The sequence below is a fragment of the Python bivittatus genome, unplaced genomic scaffold, assembly GCF_059951505.1.
Source record: "Python bivittatus isolate LINGU-HERP-01145 unplaced genomic scaffold, Pbiv_v1 ctg000190_np1212, whole genome shotgun sequence".
NCBI lineage: Eukaryota > Metazoa > Chordata > Lepidosauria > Squamata > Pythonidae > Python > Python bivittatus.
In genome coordinates, this window is record NW_028277042.1 from 5,414,822 (window position 1) to 5,442,029 (window position 27,208).

At 40.0% G+C, this 27,208-nt stretch overlaps 1 protein-coding gene across 1 annotated transcript in view; it reads left to right on the forward strand.

Annotated features, from left to right (window-relative positions):
- Positions 1-27,208, forward strand: part of LOC103057253 (polycystin-1-like protein 2) — a 57,991-nt gene that overhangs the window by 9,874 nt on the left and 20,909 nt on the right. The window contains exons 9-31 of the mRNA XM_088136379.1: positions 393-488; positions 855-904; positions 3,281-3,401; positions 4,295-4,502; positions 5,377-5,497; positions 6,297-6,438; positions 7,333-7,471; positions 8,996-9,176; positions 11,487-11,606; positions 13,549-13,674; positions 14,011-14,199; positions 15,408-15,532; positions 16,827-16,953; positions 17,656-17,787; positions 18,223-18,448; positions 19,525-19,718; positions 21,099-21,329; positions 21,640-21,741; positions 22,127-22,305; positions 23,085-23,231; positions 23,547-23,746; positions 24,762-24,982; positions 26,249-26,465. Of these exons, the coding sequence (XP_087992505.1) occupies positions 393-488; positions 855-904; positions 3,281-3,401; positions 4,295-4,502; positions 5,377-5,497; positions 6,297-6,438; positions 7,333-7,471; positions 8,996-9,176; positions 11,487-11,606; positions 13,549-13,674; positions 14,011-14,199; positions 15,408-15,532; positions 16,827-16,953; positions 17,656-17,787; positions 18,223-18,448; positions 19,525-19,718; positions 21,099-21,329; positions 21,640-21,741; positions 22,127-22,305; positions 23,085-23,231; positions 23,547-23,746; positions 24,762-24,982; positions 26,249-26,465 (3,594 nt within the window). The remainder of the gene's footprint in view (positions 1-392; positions 489-854; positions 905-3,280; positions 3,402-4,294; positions 4,503-5,376; positions 5,498-6,296; positions 6,439-7,332; positions 7,472-8,995; positions 9,177-11,486; positions 11,607-13,548; positions 13,675-14,010; positions 14,200-15,407; positions 15,533-16,826; positions 16,954-17,655; positions 17,788-18,222; positions 18,449-19,524; positions 19,719-21,098; positions 21,330-21,639; positions 21,742-22,126; positions 22,306-23,084; positions 23,232-23,546; positions 23,747-24,761; positions 24,983-26,248; positions 26,466-27,208) is intronic.

Sequence of the window (27,208 nt, forward strand, 5' to 3'; positions counted from 1 at the left end):
ATGCTTCTCTTTTTGTTGCTGATTGCTGAACCATGAGATGGGAGTGAAAAGAAGAAGCAGAAGATATCAGAAATTCAGTCATAACAGGAGAAAAAGGGTAGCTTGCTGAGATTGGCCAAAATATCCAGTGTGCTTGGTTGTCAGATATTTGGGATGAAAAGTTCATTCATTCACATCCTTCCAAGCTTAATCGCAAACTTTTGCAATCAGACAGACTTTTTCATCCATAAGGCTTATTTCTGCCTTGCCAGAGTCTCTGCCATCCATCCTATCTAGACCTCTGAAATACCAAGACCTTCTACCCAGCCAAGCTCATCTTTGAATGTTCAAGATTCATCTTTAATTGTGAATCTTATTAATTTTTTTTTTTTTTTGCTATGTGTTCTTTTCAGGTACTTTTCTGGTCAAAGTGTTTGCGATGAATGCCTTCTCCAACATGAGCGTTGATGCTGGAGCTGTCACAGTGTCTAACAGTTCTCATAAAAAAGGTAATCATGGATCCTTGATCGTGCAGTGCAGTGACTGGGTAGGATAAAACTGTTTAACAAAGCAATGGGAAATTTTAGGATCAACTTTACTTCCCCTTCAATTTATATATACTGTTCTGTGCTCCCAAGATCGAGTGATGAAAATTTTTTAGGACAGAAGAAGTCTAGATTTAGCAACCATGGAACCAAAACTTTTCCAATTGAAATCTTCCTTTCTTTTTAACATATCCAAATCCAGTCTTTCTAGAAACTATTTTTAGTCATCTTTAATATAAAATGGGTGGGTCCATGCTTTATAGAGAGCAATTCAGTCCTATGTTGACTGGTGATGTTTCAAACTTCTCCTGTGTTCTTGGCATTGAACAGATCCTCTGGTGGATGAAGAGCAATCCAGCACAAATGGTAAAAGAAGAGTTGTGAGTATTGGCAAGACTTTGAAGAAAAGGAGGTACATTCAGAAAGAGTATAGAGGGGATAGATAGCTCAAAAATTAATCTTAGCGATATTTCAATGATGCTATTTGGGAGTCATATTAAAACAGACTAATCGTGCAGTGAACAATGTACTATTTGCAGCTGTGGCCTCTAACCCAGTGTTTCTCAATCTTGGCAACTTTAAGATGGGTGGACTTCAACTCCCAGAATTCCCCAGCCAGCGTGGCTGGCTGGGGAATTCTGGGAGTTGAAGTCCACCCATCTTAAAGTTGCTAAGATTGAGAAACACTACTCTAACCCCTTAAAGGGGAGAACTGAGAAACATTAGTTTAGGACTCAGCTCACCTGAACGCAGGAGATTTGCTACTTCTTTGTTGCCTAGCCTGAAAATGTAGCCATAAGCAAACCAACTTCAAACCAGGGCTATGTTGACTGATTAGTGATGGCAAAAGGAGTCTGTGGTCCTAAAATAGCATCCCATTCCTGGAACAGCACATAGTCCCCCATCTCTGTTTTTAGAATCCTTCCCATGCTGCTTAACCCTGCAATGTGATGATGTAATTTTCCAGATTGTTTATTAAAATAAGTTGGAGACAGTTCTGATTCTGCTAGGCTTCCTAGAGCTATTTTATAGGGTATCCCTTCAGTGTGAAAGCTGTTTGATTAAACCTCCGAATCAAATCAGATTTCTGAATTAAACTGGCAAGTGCAGTTCAAAACTGTTGAATCTTATCTGATTCCTCAAGATCACATTGGCCCATTGGGGTAATTTCTACACATGAATGATTTTCTTTTCTTTTTTTATTGAGTGATGAACCTGAATCCCACAAGTGATTTAAATCAGAGTTTGCCTGATGTGCAGTCCTCAACTGGTTTATTTAAACTTATCTAAACTTATCCCTCTGTGAGAGATCATGGGGAGGCTGGGAAAGTAACAGGATGTCAGATACAAACAACCAACCAATGGGAGAGGAGTTTGTTAGTAGCTTATCTATAGAGGGAGGCTTAGTCTGGGCTGCAATAAAGCTTGGGAAGAAGAAATTCAAACCATTCAAAGAGATTCCACCTTAATGAAGTCACTGATAAATAAAGACTGGACATTCCTTTTGCAATTTCCAAGATTCTGGGTTTTACCTCAATCCTTACATTACATCTGTATGATTGTTGCTTTCTGGACTGTGCCCTGGAGTGCAGGGCTGGAAACTTCTCCCCCACCCCAAAAAGGTCCCCCAATTCAGCCCTGATCATTTTACTGGGATCCCTTCATAGTCTTTAGAGGATAATAAATAAATAAAGCAGTGGTGACTGGCTAGAAAAAGATATCCGATTTCTACCCTTAAAAAAATGTCTTCACCAAAGGAACAAAGTTTGTTTCATAGCTGGACTTATAAGGGCAGGAACGGCAGCTATTCAAGACAAGAAGGATTCACAATAAATCTTGTCTTAGCATAAAAAAAAAAAAAAAAAAAGGAGTTAATGGATTGAATGATGCAGAGAATTACAGAATCATATTTATTGCCATTGTTTTTACTTAAAAGATGTTGAGGCTTCCCTTCAGTAAAACTCGGAGACTGTAGATAAGAAAATTGTCCAACGAAACAGTAAAACATATGTCATTAAAAAGCTTTGGAGTCAAATAGCTTTGGTCTGCAGAGAGGCTGGGTAAACATTTTGGGAAAGTCCATCTCTCTCAACCTTAATTCCTGGCTTATAAAATGGGACTAACGATGCCAACGTAAGCTTCTCGAACTTAGTGTCTTCTGAAAGTGTTGGGACTAAAAGCTTTTACCTTCTTCAGACACCATGAGCAATTGCTCTTTGTTGTTGCTGTTGTTGAGGATGATGAAAGCTGTAGTCCCAGCACATCTGGAAGTCTTTACTAAGGCAAGATAAAAATGGTTGTAGGTTCCTTTCCAAGTGTCATTAAGGAGATAATGATGATGAGGTTGATAGTTTTATCCTCCCTTTTTTATATATAACTCAAGGCGGTGAGCATACCTAATCCTCCTGCCTCCTATTTTCCCCACAACAACAACTCTGTGAGGTGGGTGGGGCTGAGAGAGAGGACTGGTCCAAAGTCACCCAGCTCGCTTTCATGCCGAAAGGAGACTTAGAACTCACAGCATCCTGGTTTCTAGGCCAGCACCACACCAAACTGGTTCTCTGTTGATGTTGTGGATGTTATTTATTTATGTTAGCTATAGTATGTTAGTTATGTTATTTATTAAGTTATGCTATTTAGTTATGTTATTCAGTTATGTCTTTAAACAAGGAGGTCTGGAAGCATCTACTGCCACTGATAAAATACTTTGCAGAGGGATGTTTCTGTCCTGATTCCTAGCATTCCTGTTGCTTCAGGACGACAAGGGGAAAAATAGGATATATATTTCACCCAGCCGCCATGCTGGCATCTTTGCAACAGTTATCCTGGGTTGGCCTGAGGTGGACAGCAACAATTCGCTCTTCAGTTGGTCTTGTGGTAAGTGTGTGTGTGTATGTGTGTGTGTGTGTGTTTCCTTGCCTTATTTCTCAAGCTCTTTACAATAAGAAAGAAAAGTTCTAAGCGAAAGATTACCAGCCTGGGGCCCTGTAACTCCCAACATCTTTCCTGTAACTGACCCTTTTTCCTAAGGCAACTTCAAGCTGAAGTTCAGCAATCTTTGGAGCAGTGTTTCTCAACCTTAGCAACTTTAAGTCATGTGGGCTTCAGCTCCCAGAATTCCCCAGCCAGCATGGGCTTGTCCAGTGGCCATCTGGATTTTTCAGGCCAGATATAGTATGTCCTAATAAGGAACACAAATGGTCTAAGAAGGAAAAGAGAGTGGTGGGATTTTGGAAGGAATTTGCGGAGTACCTCAGGAAAAGGAGGGCCAGAAAAGTGGAAATTCTGTAATGAGCTGAGCATGGAGTTCTGGAAAGGGGAACAATGGTGTGATGCTTTACGGTTTTTGCAGGAAGGACATTCTGATTCTTGAAAGGAGAAATTCATCTGTTTCCAGCCCTGAATAAGATAAGCCCATGTTTAGGGCACCAAGGGAAGGTGGACATCACAGTTTTTTCCCTTAGCTATCATACTCTTAACTCTTTCACTGCCACACTAGACTTTTCAGCACTTATCAAGTCTTAATGCCTTGTCAGTTCAGCAACGGAAGAGCCAAGGGGCACCATTGTTGGGCTGTTCTTAGGCATCAATTGGCCTTAATCTGGCCCTGTCCATCTCTCTATTATGTTGGGCAAACTCTGTTTTTTTAAAACACAGAACCAATGACTTCAGCTCTGAGGTAACTCAAGATGCACAGGACCATGTTTGTCCTGGTTCTAGGGTAGATGAGAAAGTGCAAATAACTTGCTTGAAAACTGAAAACTTTGCAGGGTTCTGCTGGCCTCAGTGGGATGAATGTGTGCAGCAGCAGTCTATCGACACCGTACAAAGAGAGATCCAGATCCCCCCCAACTGCTTGCCTCCTGCCAGCTCTGCAGTGACAGTGAAGGTTACAGTCAAAACCCCAGAGAAAGAGGAGAAGCAGGATGAACAATGTTTGTACATCACGGCAAAACGAGATCTGAGCCTGCAAATCAGGTGTTGCAACCTTGCATTATTATTCCTTACATTGGATGGTGGAGAAACCTCTTTAGAAAGCTAAGCCATGTGATTGTAAAAGAATGGGACACCCTTCTGGATGCCCAATTATTATTGTGCATGCAGACCCTGAAATTCATGGATTACAGTCCATCCCTTTTTGGCTTCACAAATTGGACTAAGGCAGTTCATTTGACTTTGTTCTACTGGACAAGGCCTAAATGCTAAATTGAAACACATGACTGATGTGCTGATCTGCTATTAAGGTCCCATGATTACCTTATTTTCCCATGATTTGATTTTTGATTTTGGTTTATGATTTAATGTGATGCATAGACCCAGCCATTGTGACTTATTCAACAAATCATGGTTAAAACAAATTACATATTAACAAGATGTCTAAATCACACGATGCTTGAATTAAGAGGCTGTGGTTTGTGACTGTCAAATAAGTAGCCCAAATTAAGTGCCTTGGTTTGAAATGTCTTTGTATTAATGATGATGCAAACCTCTCTCTGAACTGACAAGTTACAATATTGACTAGCATTCTTTGCTGTTGTGCTTCCAGTTAGACTACTAAAACACCAGCTCCAAGATTTTTTTCTTTTATGCTTGTAAAACCAAACCATATTTAGAGTGTGAACTACTAAAAATTAAACTGAAAATTGAATTTTTATGTTGCTAAGAGGGATCAGCTATACACTACCTCTTGGAAAAAGCTGCTCAACGGAAGAACAGTTTAGAAACCAAGTTGCCCTCCTGAGGATATCCTTGTGCCGCAAATTTTAGAACCCATTTGGTAGGACCCATTAATTTTCTCAGGAGACACTTCTTTTTATTTCACTAAATGCCATTTTCTTTTGGTTCCTCATAGCTGTGAGAGGAATTGCAACCCTGTGAATATCACTGAAGATGTTATGCTTAGAGTCTCAATGAGGGAAGACTCCAACCCTGTACTTTACAAGTGGTATTTAGATCACACCTTCCAAAGAAAGGTAAGGCTATGTATGACCACGTCAGAAATTTCATGTATGCACATGTCCTACACACTCTGAAAAAGAATATTTTGTAGAGAATAATGTTCCATCTGAGAACAAATAACATTCAAGAGATATGGACAAATCAGATTATCCAAGTAGGGTTATAAAGAACGTTATTATGTAATTTTGCAGGGAGCAGATTTTAGACCTTCACTTCTAGCAAATCCATGATTACAGACAGGAAAATAGCACACCTAACTTTTATCTTTTCTAGAAAACTATCAATCTAATGTTCAGAATAGGGTGGGCTCTTAGTTTCTTTTCCTCTTCTCTCCACAAAATGTCCCATATGCTCCACTGGTGTGTAGAGTGTTTCTTGAAGGCAGCTATCTCTTGGCAGCACTTCCCAGAATGACCTGGATGCATGCAATATTTTCTTTTTCCTTTTAATTCTGTGTGTTTTCCTCCCTCTTGAGGCCTCATTTTTGCTGGAGAGGACTTTAGTTTTAGTTTTAAAAAGCCCCTCTTTTAATAATCTAACGCTATCATTCCAAAACATGCTTGCTATTAAAATGTATCCCATGTGAATATCGAGGACTTAACAGAAAAATGTATGAGCCAAACAAATGCTGATTATGTTCTTTCTAAAATGATATTTAAGAAGGAAGAACTTAATTTCACCATCTGAGGATGAGATGAAGCAAACCGTCATACCAAGGACATAATGTGTCTGGAAGAGATTATGGTTACTAGAAAACGGATATTTTTTTAATCCCTATTTTTCTTTGACTTTCATCTGATTTTTTTCCCTCAGCCCAACATGCTTCCTCCAGGCTGTAACTTAAATGGTTTCCCACAAAGTTCACTCACTTTTCTTCAGAACGATACAGAAGTTCTTGTCCTGAACAGCTCGTTCTTGCAATCCCAAGGGGAAGCCTTTCAAATCAAAGCAACAGGTATTGGCTACTAGAATTTGGATGTTCTGTTGAAATTAATTAGTGGTTGTTTAAACTGGCAGTTTTTAGTGTTACGTTGTTAATTGTTGCAACAATGTGCTGTTAATGACTTATTTTACACTTGTGAACTGCTCCAAGTATTTATTATCTTGCTCTTGTTATTAAAATAACACTACCTAGAACTCCTCCTTAGAAGAGAGAATAGTAAAAATTTGTGCAAAAATCATATGCTCTACCAGGTTCACCAGAAGGCAACTCCAGCTGACAAAAAAGGAAAAAGGAAATTAAAAAAAGAATGATTGGGTTTTGGACTTTCCCCTTTTTATGCATCGGCTAATTTACAATATTTGTAGACACTTAGGCCCCCTTAGAAGCCAGACTGTAAGTGTTTAAATTTGCCATGCTGCATAATGTGTGGTATATATGGGAACCATTCTTGCTTAAATTTGGTTTAACTTCCATTGTGTATATATACTGTTAGTTTTAACATTGCTGCATATTCCCCATGCTGAAGTTCCCAATGAGCTATTATTGGAATTGTCTCTTTCTTCCAGTACTGAGCAAAATTTATTCTCGCTGGTAACTTGGAGACTATCTTTTTAAAGGTACTCAGGTCCCAAGTTCCTTTTTCAAAAGTTGACACCAACATTTTAAATAGCTTTATCTTAACCTGTAAACCCTGCAATTCAGCTGAAATAAGTAATAACATGTAAAAAAGGTCAAGAAAGGAATTGTGAGATGGGAAGAGCAATGTCTGAGACTGCCATAGAATAACCTGTTCTTTAGCAAAGACACGTGTACAGTATTTGACTGAGAAAGACCAAGTGCTCATTTTAGTGCCCATTTCTCATTACAGTAAACCAGTTCTTGACCTCTTGTTTCTAAATGTTCTAGCCATAAGTGAGAACAAATATGGAGAAGAAACCTACATCGTCAGCTCTGTACCTCCTCCAGTAGCCCCAGAATGTTCTGTATCTCCTCCTCAAGGATCAGTGCTCACCAGCTTCTCAATCTCCTGCCACTCTTCCTGCCTGTTGGACCAGTGCCGTCCAACTGACAGCCCTTCATTCACATACTGCTTCTACGTGGAGCCAAGTAAGAGTTAGTGATTAGGATGTTACACTGAAGGTATTTTTGCGACTAAATTCTTGTTTTCTGTCATGTCCCCATATGGGCAAGACAGGGTTAAGTCATTCTTAGTTGTATTAGTGGCCCAGTAGTATTTTCTCCCTTATTTTGACAACAGTGGAAATCAACTACAAGGTATGTCTTCTTGGTTGGGCTTTGGAGGTAAGTCTGGTGGTTGAAAGTGATGAGAACAGAGACAGTTGAGACGGGGGAGGCGTCAGCAATGGGGACAACATATTTAATTCCAGGATAGCTTTCTGCCAGTTCAAAGATGGATGGAGAGCACTTCAGCTCAGCAGTGGAGAAAGATCTTTAGGCTTCAGCAAGGGTCAGTTCCAGGACAGGACAATTGTCTATCCTTTCAAAGCACCAGCAGGAGATGCTTGCTTCAAACAGAGAAAAGTTACTTCCCAGATAGTATTTAAGGATCGGAGAAACCAGAAGCATTATGAGATGCAGGTGGGGGAAGGACTCTGCATCAACCAGATCAGGTGTCAGCCTTTGAGTCAGAAGGATTTCTCTGAAAATATCCATTGGCTGAACCAATGCACTCAGATTAGGTGGACAAAGACTGGCTGCTGGGATCTGCTGGCTGAATAATTATGATTAGATGGTATCCCTCAAAAGATGTATAGTAGCTCAGTTTGCCAGTATGGGTAGGGGTAGTATACATAGTTTCAAAAAGTTTCAGAAAGTTTAGATGATTGGGAATCCCTACATAAGGTAAGCAACTTAAAATAATTGTTGGGTTTAGGTTTCTCTTGAACTCACTTGACCAGTTCACACATGAAGCTAAGTCATAAAGCTGGTTTAATTAACACATGTGCTTGAATGTGGTTAGCATATTGAGCCTCCCAATGATAGGCAGTGGCCTCATTCACCTATCTTGCAAAGCCATAATGTTATATAGCTTTGTTTGGGGGTTGGCAATTAGTGCTTTTGAGTGCCACAAGAATCCCACAACTCTCCTAGATATTGTCTGTGGAATTCAAACATTTTAAATGGCCTAATATCTCATGAAAACATTTCATCATGCGAGATTTTATCATTCTCTCATGAAATCTCATGAGATTTCAGATGAGAATACATGAAACCTGAACATCCTCACAGAAGCTTGCACAAGATTTGGCTGATGGGATTTCACAGTCTTACAAGATTCCAGCCATGTTTTCATTTCTGGAATTTGGTGTCCCCTCCTGACTTAATAGCATTATGGTTTAGTGCAATTATGCAAATCCAAATCTCTAACTGGGAAGTTCTGTATGCTAACTGATGTTTCCTTGGATGAATCAATAATGTGTTCTTCTGGTCAATGATTAGGCATGTAGAATAGCTGATAAACTACAATTTAAAGGCACACAGATTGGTTTGTTAACCATCCCTTGGTTAAGGAAACGTTGTTTTTCAGTTGGTCAGTGCCGTCTTCCAGTCTGAGTCCACTGCCCTCCCTCTTGTTCCTTTCAGATTCACTTCTTCACTGTGGACAAGATCCAGGTCTACCCTTGGTCTACCTTCCACTGGGAGAAGAAGACAATGACTTTCTTCTACAGATTAAAATTGCCGTGACCAATAATTATGGCCATATTGTTTATACAAATGCCACCGTCAGGGTGAGTGATGACATTGCTTGTGTTACCAGGTTTTTGCTTTTGTGTTCATAGACTTTACTATCAGGGAAAAGGAGAAAGGAATGATTTAAACCAACTTTTTGATTTTTTCTAAATTGGCACTTTCTTTTAACGTTCATAACACCTTCATGTTCATGAAATGAATCTTTTTTAAATTGTTATTTGTCATTTAAACTTCAAAGTTGTCAGCTTTTCTTTTTTTTATAGTAATTTTATTTAAAATTACAATTGCAACAGTAAAAATGAAAAAGAAAAGAATAAAAAGAAAAAATAGAAGCTGCAGAAAAGGAAAAATTAGAAAGAAAAATAGAAAAGAAAGAAAAAAGAATATAGTGAAGAAAAGAAAAGAAATATATAAAGAAATGACTCCCCCCCTTCATCACAACAAGTATAAACAATTTTAGTAACTTATCACCTTCTCTTAGAATACAACAAATGACCTCTTCTTCCCATATCTCATCCCTTATCTATAAACAAATCCTTAAAATCTTGTCATTTCAGTCCTGATGTCAGCAAAAGTCCATTAAGGGTTACCAGAGATAACAACTTAACTATTTTAACCCTGATCAAATAAACCAACTTTATATTCCTTCCTTTTACTTCTAGCAATCTTAATCTTTAGTCCATTCAAATAATGTTATAGAACTTAATTTCTTTTCATTTTTTCTTTGTCTCTTCTCACGAGATTCTTCAAAACTTTAAAAAGCCTGTTTTGTAAATCCAATATAGGACACTTATCCAGGTCACTCTCTTGGTTTGTTATTTGTATATCCCTTTTAATTATTAAGACATCAGTCAGTTTCTTTTGTATGTCCAGTGTAGCATCTTTCTCCATATCATTCTTGTAGCCTATCATTTTTAAATCCACATTCAGATCAGCCTCAATCTTGTCAGGCAAAACTAGTTCCTCTTCAATAACATCTTTTAATCACAGTCTATCTATAGAGGCAGACACTCTTAAAATTAACTTCTGAGTCCATTGTTCAAAAATCTCCTTCAGTATGTCCAATGTTAAAATATTTTGCTTCATTCTGTATTTGTAAGTAAAATTTAAGTGTTCCTCTACTTTAATTGCAATCTTTAGTTCCTTCTAGTTCCCTCTAATGTCCAATCTTCAAAGTCCCATCCTATCATGTTTTTTTTCCAAAGAATTCAAAACAACAACATTTTCTGACAGGGAAGATTCTTATAATTAATTCCAAAATTTTATTTCAAATTTATCTGGACCTTAACCTGTTTGTAACTTCCCAAAATCAAAGTTCTAATCACTGTTTTGCTGTTCATTAAAAAAAAAAAATTAAAGTCCTTAAACTTGTATTTAAAACATCTTTCACTAAGGATTGAAGAAAACTCACCCAGTGTTTTCAAACTTGTTGATCCAAAGGTTTCTCATAGCTAAAGGTTTCTCATAGCTAAAAAGCAATTAACAAGCGATTTCTGAAAATGATTAGAAAAGGAAGTATGTGAACCCAGTGTCCTTTTAAAAGTGCTGACTGAAGTTTGAGCAAGATGACTATTCCCTTATCTCCCAAAGCTCTAAACCTGCCGGAGATTGCTGTCTTGTGGTCTACTTGTTGGGGCAATTGTCTGGGGTACTTGTGGGTGATCCCAAGTCCTCTCCTTATCCAGAGTAGAATTATGAAGAGCCGGTATACTCGCTGACTCTTCATTCCACCACGGTTGTTGGCTCTGCTTTTAGCTGTCTTCAGTTTGCCATTTCTCCCCCAGAAATTGGTAATGCTTTTATGTTCAGAAAGCATATTGTATTGTCTGGGTGATCAGAAAAGTTCCCCAACAGAGGCTTGTTTGTTTAACACAGGCAGTCCTTGTTTAGTGACTGCCTCATTTAGTGACCATTTGTAGTTACAATGGTGATGAAAAAGTAACTTTGTGACCAATCCTTACATTTACGACCTTTGCAGGTCTGTAAAGCACTGGAAAGCTGAAGTAAAATCATAAGAACAGTTGTGGCTTCTCATAGCAACTGCTTCACTTAACAACCGAGTTGCTGGTCCCAATTATGGTCACTAAATGAGGATTACCTGTAATGGTTTCTTGAATAGACTCACAATTGGCTTCATTTGCTTACTGAGTTAGGCCAGAAGCCCAGAAAGTGTGTTGGTGATGATGATGGTGATAATAATAATAATAATAATAATTATTATTATTATTATTATTATTATTATTTATTAAACTTGTACGCCACCCAACTCTCAATGACTCTGAGTAGTAAAAATGAAGGATGGATAGAAAACTCTGACTGTTTTTTTGAAAGCAATCTTGTTTTGCCAGGTTCAACCTGATGATATAAACAGTGGGAACCAAACTTTGCAGGCCATGATTTTGGAAAAATCAAACAGCATCCTAAAAGGAGAGAACAACAGCATGTCCCTCTTTCAGCTGTACAAGTCGGTATCTTCTGTTCTTAATCAAGAAACAAAAGAAACAACCTTTAATTCATCTCTGCAGACAGATACACGGAAAGAGGTTGGCTTTATCGAGCTCCCTTTTCAGAACCATTTGCTCCAGTCAGGCTGAATTCAGAAGCCAATGTTCTAGAAGCAATAGCTGTACAATTCAGTTATGGAAAGCAACTTAAGGGTCATAATAATCCATTTTCATACTGGGGAAGCCATTGGTTGAACTGGAATATCATATATACAGCCAGCTGTTGTTAAAAAGTAGAAGGAGACAATGAGATGGTTGTAAACAAATCTGTTGCTAAACATGATGGAGACTTTTAACATATTTAGACCGTCCATTAGAAACCTGGTGACTACATTCATGCAACATGATATTGGTTAATTTTAACATTGATTATGGGGGGTTTTTTGGGGGGGGGTGAGGTGGTAGCCTGATGTGTGAACCCAGGCCAGAGACTATTTTAAGGTTCACTGGATTGTACAGGCCCAGAAAATCAGTCAAACTGGTAACCAGAGTGTGTTGTTGTGTGAGTATAACTTTATCAGACAAGTCTTGATCTATATTTAATAATGAGAAGCCATTTAAAATTTTATAACAAAGGCTTAACAGCTCTGCTGTTTTATGATGAAATTGGTCTTTGTCAGGGAAAGAAGGCCATTGAAAATTTCATGGAGCTGGGGAACCCCTGCTTTTCCTGTATGTTGCTGGACCACGTTGTCCACCAGCCCTCATTAGTGGCAAGATTATCTGGAGCTGTTGGATGCATTAATTTGGGTCTGAGGCATGTTCAGAAAAGAGAGGGGGGTCTGGAATTCAAACCTTGCAAGGAATAAATGAAGTATATGGGGATGTTTGGCCTGGAGAAGAAAGGAGAGACATCAGAATGGGTGTTCAAATTTCTGAAAGGCTTTTCTGCAAAGCTGGGGCAATGTAGCTATCGGTTGTTCTGGAGGGCAAGGTTGGGATTCGCTCTTCTGGAATCAGTATCTCAGTTCTTATACCTGCAGATTCCAGATGTGATGGGAATACAGCTCTCAAAATTCCCAGCATGTACTAGGAACACATCTGGCTGTGATGATGATGATAATTCTTTTATCTATGAGATTTATCCCTGCCCAATCCTTAATAGACTCTAGATGGCTCCAGGTATTAGTGAAGGAGACACTAAAAATGCATACATTTTTTAAAATAAGGCATAGAAGAACATTACCCTGGAAAAGATTATTTTTAAAAAAACATATTAGGAAAAAGATGCACCCAACAATGTGTTTATTAAAGAGAAATGTGCATGAAAGTGTAGATACTGAGAAAAATGCACACACAGAGTGAATGTTCAGAGAAATATATACAAATTGTGTACCTCCTTGACAAACAACAAACCCTTATCTTTATTAGGACAATGCACAAAACACACAATATTGCTAAGGATCATTTATCAAGAAATATATGAAGAAAAATGTAAACAGAAATGTGTGATTGAGAGAAATCTCATAAAAATGTCTACATTGAGAAAAATATGTTCAGAAAGATAATATTCAGGGGAATATATATGAATACAGGTGTCTACACTTTTTAGTGTAGAGGTTAAAAACCAAAAACTGCAATCTGATGCAAAACTGGGCTGGAGGCAACTTAACACTGGGAAAATAATACAAAAGAAAATCAAATGAGACAGATTTAACTCTTCTAACTAGAATCAATAGGTAGAAATAGCAGGAAGGAAATCTAGGCAAGGTGTTTGGAGTAATATCCGAATAGTAAGAGGTATTAGAGTAGAACTGATTACTTTGGAAGGAAGAGGATTCACTTGTGGAGATGTTAAGGTGGCCACCAGCTGTTTTAACATCCTTGCAGTGAAGAATGGATTCCTCTGTTGTTCTGTGCCTCAGTGTCCTTACTGTCCTCTAATGGTCTCTCCTTGTCTCTCAAGCTTAGAGAGCTAATGCTGACAACCCTTTCAGTGGTTAATGTCACCTCGATGCAGACAGCCCTCAAGATGTCGGAAGTGCTCAAAGAAATCACATACAGGAGTGAAGAGCTTTCTTCTTCTGCACAGGTGAGCAGCCAGCCAAGAGGGTACTTTCTGATCTCTGGATAAAGCAACCAAGAACGTAAAGAGGATGGGAGAAGCTGAATGTGGGTCATTCCAGAAAACACTTGAATTCCACAGCCTGCAAAAGGGGGAAAAGGCGGGGGGGGGGGAACCAAGAGGGAATGGACAGATTTATTTATTAGAATTAGAGTAAAGCATTAATTATCAACGTGGCAGGATTGGACAATAATAGCCAGATGGAAATTGCCTGAAACCAGAGATGGATGGATCTTTCCTGTTTTCACCTCCGGCTTGGGGACAAAGGTGGTGGGATGCTTAGGGACCTCTTTTTCTATCCAGGTGGAAGCTAGTCATACTCTGAAGAGTGTCAGTGAGTCCTTACTGATGGTGGACCCAGAAGATGGAGAAGATCATCTAAAGCGCAAGGAAGCTGCCAGCTACCTTTTCAGTGCAGTTAGCAACGTCCTTGAAGCTACTGTGCAGAATGGAACAGAGGAAGCTTCTGTCCCCGAGATGGCCCAGGTGAGGGTGTGGCCAAGCAGGTGTGTTGCCTTGCATTTACATGCTTCTGCAAGTCTTGCTGGAAGTCCTGTTCACCATTTATGGGAACTCTCACCTTCCACCAACTTACAGCTCAAGCAGCCATAAAATGAACTTGGGTTACCTGAGGAACCTCTCACCCCCATTACATCAACCCATCCTACTTGGTCAGGCAGAGAGGGCATGTTGCAGACCCCATCAGCAACAGAATGTCGGCTGGCGGGGCCCAGGAGGAGAGCCTTCTCTGCCATTGCCCCGCCCTCTGGAATATTCTCCCCCCAGAGGTACAGCAGGCCCCTACCCTTCCGGCTTTCTGGAAAGAACTAAAGACTTGGCTTTGCCAGCTTGCGTGGGGCAAGAAGAGTTTTAACCAACCCTGGTGGTGGCTTGCGCCCTGTTGACACTCCTCGAGTGTAATACTCTCTAGTTACCATCAATCCTTGGAATATACTTATTATTTATTTAGGACTACTGTTTTATTGTATTTTTAATTCATATTTATCTTTTCTATAAACCGCCCAGAGTCATTTTTTAACAAGATGGATGGTGACAAATTTGATATATGTATGTATATAAATGTATATAAATGTATATAAATACATTACATACATACATACATACATACATACACATACCTCTCTCTCTCTTGCCAGAAGTTCAGCATTCTGTTTCTGCAGCATGTTTAGAAATTATTTTCCCCTTCTTTCAGGTCAGCCATTATGGCAACATGCAACCAGGGCCACAGTTTTTGAGAAAAAGGCCTGCTAAAATGCTGGGGTTGCACTTCTGCAGCTCACAGGGGCTTCTCAATGCCACAGAAGAATGATGGCAAAGGAGCTGGGAAGCCTTTAGGCAATTTGAGAGCATGTTGTGGGTCCTCTCAAAAAAAAAATAATGTGTGCCAGATGAGGTCTTTTCACCAAGTCGCAGGTTGAATTTACTTTCTAAGAGATCTTCCAAGCACGTTCAGTGACACTGGAGGGTAGTAATTTACTGTGAAGCATTCCCACTTCCCACTTTGTAAATGATTGAAAGCATCCAATTTTTAAAACCATGTCCTGTGGAATAGACAGGTTGATGGGCATTAGGGAAGGTGGATGCTGGGACATTGGTGCCCATTGGAATACCTTTGGGGCCCCCGGTTCTACCTGATATAAAGGACTCTCACAGAACTGAGTTTATTTCTTCTGCCATAGAATTCAGTACCGCAAGAACTCATAACTACTGTTGAAAACCTTCAGAGTGCTCTCCTTTTTGGAAAATTGCCTGACAGTGAGCCTTTGGTGCTAACAGCTCCTTCTGCATCTATGTATATCAACAGGTAATCCACAACACCTAAAAAAAGATTTTTTTCTGTATCTCAATTTTTTTTTTTTCATTTCAGTTAGGAAAGATATACTAGAACAGTGTTTCTCAACCTTGGTAACTTTAAGATGTGTGGACTTCAACTCCCAGAATTCCCTAGCCAGCATGGCTGGCTGGGGAATTCTGGGAGTTGAAGTCCATCCATTTTAAAGTTCAGAGGTTGAGAAACACTGGCCTAGGCAAGGGATACCATATCTGGGTTGCAAACTTTCTTATGACCATCAGGGGGCAGCAAAGAAATATAGAAAAGTCTAACCCCTTGCTGCCATCTAGTGCTCCTTGAGATTTTGGCAGCCCAGATATGGTACTGCTACATAAACCACTTTTGGTGGTCAGCAAAGCAATCCCATCCACCATGCCCCCAAAACATAGTTTGTTCTTTTTTTCCCCAAGGGAAATCCATTGTTAAAGCATCAGAAAGTCAATGGACATGTGACAGGCAACTTCCAATTTAATTTACATTAGGAAGCAGTAGATTAGGGTTGGAATTATAAAACAGGGTTCTGAATCCTGACATAAAAAGACGCCACGTTAAAACAAGCTAAGTTTCTTAATGGTGTCTAGTTGCAAAAAAAAAAAAAAAGTCCTAGCTTCTTTCATAAATTCCTTTCCTTCATTACTGCGTTCATGCACTGTATTAAGCCCAGTATAAACTGATTTTACTATAGCTTAGCATTTTTTAATCTTTCTAGAAGTTGCTTCTCAGAATGATTTCCTAGATCTTCTGTTTAGGCTCCTCAAGCTGGAGATGCCAGGAAGAAAACCAAGGTTTATCTAATACCTGTCCTTTCTGGTCTCACCTGATAGTATAGTGCCCACCTTCCTTCCTTCCTTCCTTCCTTCCTTCCTTCCTTCCTTCCTTCCTTCCTTCCTTCCTTCCTTCCTTCCTTCCTTCCTTCCTTCCTTCCTTCCTTCCTTCCTTCCTCTCTCTTGCCCTTTCCTCCCTTCCTCCCTCCCTCCCCCTGGATTTGCAGGTCATGTTAAACCACTAACCATGGTTTACAACAATATTATCTAGGCCCCTCAATGTATTACATCAAACCCAAAGTCAAACAGCAAAGGCTTATGAACCCAGTTTCTCACTTGTTTCTTATTTCTACTTTTAAGGATGCATACAGGAAGATCCACAGAGGAGCTGTTCCTCACAAATTTAGCCATTTCACCCGATGCAGCATGCCATTTAGGGTCTCTGTGTTTGCTTTTCAGTCTGTCTTCTCACCTTTCATGTTTTCTGATCCTTCTCTGAAAAGGTTGCAGACGGAAAACGTCAACAGCACGGCCATTAAGATCTCCAATTCCAGTTCTGCCGCTTTCACGCTCCCCTCTGCCTCTTCTCTCAGCATCTTGGGAGACAGTGACGAGACAGTGGACATCAGGGCAAGTCTGCACCTTCATTGGGACTTTCTTTGTTCTGGGAATGGGTTTTCTTCTGGTCTTGAGATGTCTCTTCATTTTTAATCATAATGTAAATGCTGACATGACAGTGATGGTCCATATGACCTCCCCTTCTTCTTTTTTTCTTTGATGCCTTCGAGTCAGTGTTGAGTCCTGGTGACTGCCTGGACAAGTCCCTGCAGAGTTCTTGGCAAGATTTTGGAAGTGGTTTGCCATTGCCTCCTTCCTAGGGCTGGGAGAGAGGGACTGGCCCAAGGTCACCCAGGTGGTTTTGTGCCTAAGGCAGGACTAGAACTCACAGTCTCCTGGTTTCTAACCTGGTGGATTTAGCCACTATTTCAAATTGGATCTCCCCTTCTACCTGGGAAATAAAGAGGAAAGGAAAGGAAAGGAAAGGAAAGGAAAGGAAAGGAAAGGAAAGGAAAGGAAAGGAAAGGAAAGGAAAGGAAAGGAAAGGAAAGGAAAGGAAAGGAAAGGAAAGGCAGAATATGGATGGATAGGGAAAGGAAAGGTTTTTTTAAAGCTGAGTTTACAAAATGGGAATGCTAAACTCACTTCTCGTCATCTGCCTTATTGTTGCTGAGTTTCTGATTGAATGGAATCCTTACACTGGAATCTGATTTTTTAAGTCTGATGTAGCATAGATCTGAAGAAATCCTGACCATTAAGTATCCCTTCTTGCAGATGGTGAGCTTCTCGGTGAACCCCTTTTCCTCAAGTGACTCACTTGATATCCATGGAACCGTTGGGGGCCTCACTCTCACCAGCCTAGATGGGCTAGTCATTCCAGTGCATGACCTTATGGAAGATATTGAGGTAATTTTTCTGCTCTGCTTGCCTCCCACCCCTTAGGGAGTTTCAGATGTTGAAGACAAATCTGTCTGTGTCTCCTGATGGATTCTGCTTGCTCTTCTTCTACAGTTTTTCTATTAAACTGGTAGTAATACCAGCGTTGAGAAAGATTTTTTGGAAGCCTTCCCTTCCATATATTCTAACTGTGCTCTACATCCCTTCACATCCCTCCATTTTCTCTTCCTCAGAATATCCACTCTCTCCTCCATTCTTCAGTATTTAGAAGACAGAAGCACCTTCTCTTTCTATCTGTCCCTTAACTTTTATAAAAAGTTGGAGTAAATTGCGCAGTAAAGCTATAGTCAGTGTTATCCTTGCATGTAAATAGTTGTGATTTATTTTAAAGGTTCTCAAGGTATGAATGGATTTCCAAAGCTAATTGCTTGACTTTAATCATAGATAATGTTACCCAGGAGTTCTGCAACCCAAGATGACAAGAATGTATTGAATCTGGGAAATTTCACAGCTGTTCAAGTCAATGTGACTTCAGTAAACTCATCTCTAGTGATCTACCTGGAGATGGATCAAAATGTTCCACTTATCCTTTATTTGGGATATGATTATCTTCCCAATGAGACTGATCATGAACTGATGGCACATCTTCCTCACAACAGAGATGCCAGAGGTAAAATTAAGTGACTCTCAGAGGTTGCACATTTTTATGCCTTGGTCAATCATGCTTTGTTGAGTAAGTCATAATATTCACTCATAATGGCTTGGATCATGCAACTAAGTCAAAAACTATATATTAAACTGCACTGCATTATGACATAGTTCTATGATCCTCAACATGGGGTTTGAGGATGTCAATGTGCCCTTTGTATCCCCCTGCCTTCTTGCCCTGCCTGATTTTTTTTTTTTTACATTTAATTAAAAATAGGAAATCGGCATTCTATAAATCAAAGTGTTAACTTTCAGTGTCATCTTTATTTTCAAGAATACCTCCAGCCTAAAATCGACCCCTTAAGATTCATTAGAAAATAAAGGTGATGGGTGGATGAATGTTATGTTTGAAATGTGCCCAACTGCCCTCAAAATGACAAAAGATAATAGGGTAAAGAGTGAACATCTTGGGGGAGAGGGGCCTAGAGATGATGACAAGTAATATTCTGGTAGATCAGTGCTTTGTATTTCATCATGTTCTCATGGCATCCATTTTGTCAATCTCATATTCCAAACATGTCTACCATCCCCAAAAGGTTGGAAGCCTCTGGCTTGAAGTGATGTAAAAACAAGGCTTTTTGCCCAATCCTTGTTGGTATAACATACAAGAGACTTCAAAACAATTCTGTATGTTCTAAGACTAGTTTCCTAATCAGCTAATGCTCTCCAATGCGGTGCTAAAATTGATCTGCATTTATAAACTGGTGATTGTATTTATCTTCATTCTCTTTGTGCTACAGTTCTGCATATCAACCCACTGCTCAAATCACAGGAGCAACCCAGAAAACTGGGATTTATTCAAGCATTTACCTGATCACGACATGGCTGTATCCGATTATTTTCTTCCTTAGTTCTCAATGCCAGATGCAGTCAACTCAAGGGGCACCAAATTTGGTCTCTGTAGAATCCAAAAGCCTGTAAATTATTTTGTAACTGTTGCGTGGCTTTGATGATTTTTAATATAGAATTTGGACTTGTGAAAAAAACACAACTAACTATCTTTGCATTGGTTTGTTTGTTTGTTTTTTGGCAACCCAGATGAGATATATTCCTGGGTGCTTCACCCAGAAGACCTGATTTTTGGAGAAGGAATTTATTATTTTGTAGTGAGACCAGAAACAGAACTGGACTTCCTTGCTTCTAGTGAAATGAACATCTCCATCACTTGCTTTGTGTCCCAATGTGTGTTCTGGGATGAGCACCAAAGGAGTTGGAATAGCTATGGATGCCATGTAAGTAGAGAGAAGTAGAAATATTGGCATATTGAAGATTTATTGTTATGCAACATTCTTCCCTAATGTGAGACCTTTTAGATATACTGGGACTGCAATTTTTGAATTCTGGGAGTCATATTCCTAACATTTCTGGAGAAGGTTATGGACAACTGTTGTTTTGTAAAACTTAGTTCCCTCTGAGTCAAAAATAAACCACTGATATTAAATTGATTTTATTGAAACTAGGAATAAATAGAAAGTGTTTCATTTGCCCAAAAGAGAATCATGTCTAGTCCTTTATGTAGCGTGGTCTGGAGACAGAGGCACAAGAAAGTTGAAGCTTAACTGCATGAACAGAGCTTACAATCCAGTCACTGGAATTCTTTCATAATGGCTTTTTGGCTTTTCTGTAATAAAATGACCTTCACAGAAGTTTCTGGATTCTTGTGAGACTGTTTAATTCATAGCCTCCAAGGAAAAGCCTGACTGTCAATGGTGGGGAGGGGGGGTGGTCATGATAGGAACTGATACAGATGCATCCACACAACCAATAGATAAACAAATCAGGGATTTTATTCTGGACCCTGTGATGCTTGTACCAATAAAGTAGTGTGATTTAATAATATATACAAGTGAAAGTATTATTCACAAACCAGTACGTGTTTCTATGTATGTACAAAAGGTGTAAGAAATATAATAAAAGAAATCAAGTCTTAACCTGCTTAGTTTTCCTCCCTCTCGTGTCTCTTTCCCTCATTTCCTGCTTGTAATTTATTATGGCTTCATCTCCTGCTCCTTATCTCAATTACTGATACTGGAATGTCTCTGAGTTTTCTCCTGGTGGTCTTGCTGCCAAACAAGGCCTTTAACTCGCAATGCTCCAAAATCTCCATACACACACCACACTCCAACATCCTGGTCTTTCCACACTCTCGCAAGCCATTCCAGGCTTTTTCTCCTGATCTTCCTTCATGTCCCAGGGCTGGAATCTCCAGACTTGACAGGTTGGGTCATTTCTCCATTCCATTCCACATTAACCAGATTACATCTTCTCCAGGAGCATGTCCTGCAGCATCTGAAATATACACACCCCCTTCTCTCCTTATCCTTTCTCTTTTTATATTCTACATCTAAGGCATGTCTGTGTTACTTTACAGGTACATTTTAGCATTTCCCCCTTGTCTCCCTATGTACTCTTGGTGTTGTGCTGTGTTATCTGCCTTCCCTAAAAAACAGTCCATGACTTTGGCACAGATCTAACCACTTTCTTCCAGCTGGGCACTTCACCTGCCACACTAACAGATGTGAAAAAAAATCTCAAACTTCTACTTGAGGTTTGTGACTGTACAGATGGGATAGAGATAGAGCTCAAAAGGACATCTGTTCCTTGGCTTGCAGGTTGGCCCCAAAACAACCCCTGGGGATACTCAGTGTCTCTGTAACCACCTGACCTTCTTTGGAAGCTCTTTCTTTGTACTGCCAAACACCATTGATGTCAGCAAAACTGTGGAGCTGTTTGCCACTTTTGTGGACAATCCCGTCGTGGTGACAACCGTAGGCTGCATCTTCCTCGCCTACCTTCTGGTTCTGATCTGGGCGAGAAGAAAAGACATCCAAGATGATGCCAAAGTAAGTTGTACATAGTGTCTGCCCAGCATTTGTTTCTTTTACAATACGAAGAATGTTCTTTTGCTTGTAAAGAGAGGCTGAACCATTACAGAACTTACAAGATGATACCCTGACATGTTTGCCATTCATGAACCTTCTCCTGAGGAGGATCATCTCCTTGTTAATTCTGATTCTGATTCTGTAGAGCTTGAACAGTGTACATTTTTAAAACCTGCAGACATTGATCTAGCAAGGAATCTTTCTTTGTTCATTTACATAGTTCTATTCATCATCACCTTGTCATTCCTGAAGTTGTATTACTTCTCTCTAGGTGAAGATAACAGTCTTGGAAGATAATGATCCTTTTGCTCAATATCGATATCTGGTGACCGTTTATACTGGGCATCGCCGAGGTGCAGCTACAACTTCCAAGGTAGCAATGAAGTCCTGGATCTTGTTGCTTGAAAGAGCCGCAGCTCTTATTTGTCCTAAGTCTACATCAGCACCAAAGAGAACATTCTCTTAAATCTCCAAGCCATAGATTGGTGGAGGGCCACATTCTGATCAGACTAGATTACAAAAACTAAGCCTTCCTTTCCTACTCACTGCATTCTCCATTAAATATTAATAAAATAAAATATTAATAAAATGAGAAACCTATCTACACAGTATATTCTTGTTTGATCCTCAGACACTCATGACTTGCTAGAAGGAAGAAGAACAGGAATTAGCGGTAGACAGCTATGAACACTGCATACAGTATGCAAATGAAATAAATGAGGAACTGAAGCAATTCTTACATATCCTTTCCATTCCAGGTGACTCTCACCTTGTATGCCCAGGAAGGAGAGAGTGAACCACACCATTTGGTGGACCCTGATACCCCAGTCTTTGAGCGAGGGGGTGTGGATGTCTTTCTTCTGTGTACCCTTTTTCCCCTGGGGGAACTACAGAGTATCAGACTGTGGCATGACAATTCAGGAGCCAGCCCTTCCTGGTACGTAAGAGGCTGAGAGATGGAACAGAAAAAGGAATGTTTGCAAAGAGGACATCTTTTAAAATAGTTTTTATAGTTTTGAATGTTTTGGATGATTTTGTTGTTATATTTCTGGTTATTGTTTGTACTGTTTTGTGTTTTGAACTTTGTAAACCACTCGGAGTCCCAGATGTGAGATGGGCGGCCATATACATTTAACAAATAAATAAATGAATAAACAAAATCTTTCTCTTTCCTGAAGTTTCAAGGAAGGGGTCTTCTATTTTAATTTAGGATTCCCAGCCACACCAATTTTAAGGGGCTGTCAAATATGTTGGATTACAATTCTATCTTCCCTTTCTAGCCCGGATAACCCCATGGGAATGGTAGACCATGACATCTGGAAAGCATCCAGTTGAAAAATTAATGTAGCTTGGTGTTAAGAGTATCCTCATGTAAGAAGTGAAATATTAGTGCTTTCTACTAAGTGAGTCTAAAAACAGTTTGTGGCCAGAACATGTTGGCCAGTTGCCAATCTACTATATTAAGAACAGTTATGCACAAGACTGCAAGACAGTTTGAAGTCAATTTATTGGGGAGTGGGTGGGTAAAAATGTCCCAAGTCTATAGGCTAAGTTCACACTTTGTATCAACCTAGTTATTCTGATATGTAAATAATGGTTAGCATGATATGGAAACCAGACTACTTTGCCTTGCTAACAAACGATTGTTTAAACCAATCATTGCTTACTACATTGTATGAACCTCACTATATCATTTCTTTTATATTTTTCACTCAGGTATGTGAATCGCGTTCTAGTCCATGATGTGGCCACTGATCAAAAGTGGTATTTTCTTTGTAACTCTTGGCTGGCCATTGATGTTGGAGATTGTGTCCTAGATAAAGTGTTCCCTGTGGCCACTGAACAAGACATGAAGCAGTTCAGGTATGTTTGAATCAGTGTTGACTCCTAGTGACTATCTGCAGTTTTCTTGGCAAGTTTTCAGAAGTGGTTGGCCCTTGCCTGCTTCTTCCTAGTGCTGAGAGAGAGTGACTGGCCCAAGGTCACCCAGCTGGCTTTGTGCCTAAGGCAGGACTAGAACTCACAGTCTCCCAGTTTCTAGCCTGATGCTTAACAACTGGCTCTAAGAAGAGCTAATAGTCACCACAATAGTTTCCAGAGCTGCCAAAAGATAAATTGTTTGCTTGTTATTGTTTTGGCTTCTCATGATCCCCTCTGATCTCTTTCACTTCTCTTCAGCAATCTGTTTTTTATGAAGACCTCCAGAGGCTTTCGTGATGGCCATATCTGGTACTCCATTTTCAACCGTTGTCCACGCAGCTCTTTTACACGAGCCCAGAGAGTGTCCTGTTGCTTCTCGCTTCTTCTGTGCACCATGTTGACCAGCATCATGTTTTGGGGGGTGCCCAAGGATCCAGCAGATCAGAAAATGGATTTAGGTAATAGCATCACAGCTTCACTGCTTTGGAATACAGTAGAAATGGCGACTAGAGGAGTTAAGATGGCTGGCTGAATATGGAAATCTAGTCACTGAGAACAAATTCTCAATCTGATCCTTCTTCTTGCTTTGGAACTGGTGGCACCTTGAAGACATTTTCTTGATCCCTCTTCTTATCAAAAACCATACTGACCTATCTTAAATGACTGTTGTAAAGATGCTGGGGGAAAAGCTTACAAAATGCTTAACCTGTATGAAACCAGCCCCATAAATGCTTTGCTGAGGCTGTTCTACAATGTGGATATGAAATGTGATGGTTTGGCTCCATACTGAAGTATTAGAGTAAGAGCTACAGAACCTGCCATTTGTAGGTGAAATATGTTTCTAATACTGGATCCTGTTTGTGGTTTGTATTTGGAGGGGACCAAGAGGAGATGCAGAGTCTGGTATATGAAGATAAAGGAGGAATGGAAGAGAACAGGGAAGGGCAGTTAGAGGAGATGGTGAGGTGGATGTTCCCAATGACTGTTGAAAAGAAAGTTAAGAGAGTGAAGAGTAGGTAGGATGGGTTGAGACCATTATTCCCAAATCATGTACCTTTCAGATATATTGGAACTACAATTCTCAGAATTATCAGGCATTACAGTCAAAGGTCAAGGTGGCTGGAGTCCCAACATAGCTAAGTATCTCATTTATCTTCAAAGGAACTACTGTTAACCCTAGACATTTGTCAGTAGAATCCATGTTTAAAGACCTGAAGCCACACAATTCTGTTAGAATAATACTCTAGTTTTCTTCAAGCCATCTACTTATTCTGGATTATAATTCATATGACTCCCACACAACGTGGCCAAATGCTCCATTAATGTGGACATAAGTCATAATCTGGTGCACCTGAATGGAACCAAGATGAAGGTGTCTTATTAGCATTATAAAGCCCTAGTAGAAGTTGCAAAAATAGATTAAGCCAAAACTAGCCAAGCGTGTGACACTTCTTTTCCACTTGATCTCACCAGGCAAGATAGAATTCACATGGCAAGAAGTGATGATTGGGTTTGAAAGCTCCCTCCTGATGTTTCCCATCAACTTGCTCATTGTCCAGATCTTCAGGAATATCCGTCCTCAGCTTAAGAAAGAGCAGAAGCCGGGGAAAAGCGGGCGTGTGTCCCCTGATCTGCCTTCTCCTCCCCATCAATCTCCCCCAAGTGTGTCACTCACTGCTGAGGCTGTGATCAAGGCAAGTCATGGGAATACCCAACATTATTTATGGCAAGCGAGGCTACTGCTTGACTCATGCAAGAGATCCCATCTCAGATAGGAGGCTCAAGTAGTGAATGATGAGCAAGAACAGCCTAAGACATTTTGCTTTCTATGGCAGAGCAGAAAATGATGCTCACATACATCTAAGTCATGGAACATGGCATCCAAGCCCCAAGAAGGGAACTACCCCACAAGTATGTCTCCCCATCATTGGCTGTTCAAATATGATAATAACTTTAAAAACAAGAAGCTGAATGCCCATATGATTTTATTAGAACCCTGCTATTATGATTGCGGTCTGCCTAACAGTAGGGCCAGCATTATTGAGGAGTGAGACTACTGTCTGGAAACCTCTGCCAGTCAGAGCAGACAGCACTGGACTCTATGGGCAAATAGTCTACTCTAAGGGAGCACCCTATTTTCCGGCTGCCTACCTGGCCCAATGATACTATTTCTAACTGGCAGAGTCTCAGGTAGGTCCCTCTCTGCATTTTTCAATTTGCACTCCTTTCCAATGGAGGAAAATGGAATTTGGCATTAGACTACGACCTGGGAGACCCAGGTTCAAATCCAACTCAACTATGGAAGCTCACTAGGTGACTTTGGGCTAGTGTCTCTCAGCCCAACCTGTCCCATGGAGTTGTTGTGACAAAAACTGGAAGAAAGAGTGCTCTATAGAGTGGCTTGAGCTCCTGGAAGAAAAGTGGGTTATGCATTTAACACAAGAATAAAAAATGAAGTCCCTAAATACTTTTGAGGGGTTTCAGCTTTGTTTAGGTTAGAATTAGACAATCTGAGGTGGGAATGCTGTCCTACCACCAACAGTCTTGGGGGCTCCTTGAACTCCCATCTCCATTGCCACCAAAATGTGATGGTCTTATTTGGCACTCAAATGTCAGGAAAACTGTTGTTTTAGAAAGCTTGCCCTTTTGAAAGTGTAAGTTTAACTTTTTAAAGTCCCTGAATAGTTTGGGGGAAAATTAGATTCCCCCCCCCCCCCCCAGAGGACTGGATTTTAGAGAGTTTTGGAATTTTTCTCCTGGCTTCATCCCATTTCTGGAGGAGGTCTCCCGGCACAATGTTGTAAGGTCAAAGATCTCACCCAAAATAGGTTATGTAACCTTGCTTTAGAAGAAAATAAGAAAATGTGGTTTGTTCTCTGTATGGAAGGAATGCGAGTGGCGTCCCCATGATTCTGACCAATCCCATTTTTTACTATCATCCTCTTGTCAATTTTACCCAGGATATTAGGCGGATTGCCAATTCCCTGTTCAAAACACTTAAGGCCCCTTTACCTTCCTCGGATCCTGATTTCAGTAAATCGACTGATATTAACAAGCTGCTGGCCTTGGTGGAGGACATTATCTGTCAGCAGAACAGGGTGGGAGAGGAATTTTATGACGAGAGCAAAAAGAAGGATGACCCAATTATCATTACCCTCGGGTTGGTGGATTTGCAAGGTAAGTCATACACGGCAATTTCAGATATGGCATGATTCCTATAAGGTAAAGGGATGATGCCCTCAAAACAGAATCTCGCCTGGCTGGTAGGAAATTCTTATGAATGTTCCTATTTTCTGGAATGGGGAGTACCTTATATTTGAGATGGATATCTGCAAAAGGGTCCTGAATACGGGATGCATATTGGAAAAGTTGTATATCAGGAAAAACAGCTGGGGAGGATCAAAAAAGTCAAGATGGAGGATGTGATGACACAACTGAAGCTTCACTTTGTTTACAGAGTCACCAAGAAAGGGTTTGGCTTCAATTGCCCAGTTATGGCCACCATCTTGACTTTTTTGACTTCCCTCAGGGCGTCAGTGGGGACAGATGCCTTAGGCAGTCACATGAAGGGGGGCCATCCAAACTTTCATTTCAGTTAATTGATTTAATTGGTAGTTATCAGATGGATCAATATTTTCCCCTAAAGTGAGCCAGAATATAAATAAATGATAATATTTGTTAAATTTATATAGCTGCCCGTCTCATGCTTGTGACTCTGAGCAGCACACACAATATTACAGTACAAGAAGTATTTCAGAGTTTCAGGTTCTTCCACATGTTCCTGATTACTGACTCTTGAACTTAATGGACAAAGAATATGCAGAATACATACATACATACATACATACGTGTGTGTATATATGTGTGTGTGTGTGTGTGTGTATTTAATGGATGTGAAATATAGGGAGAAGACAGTGTCT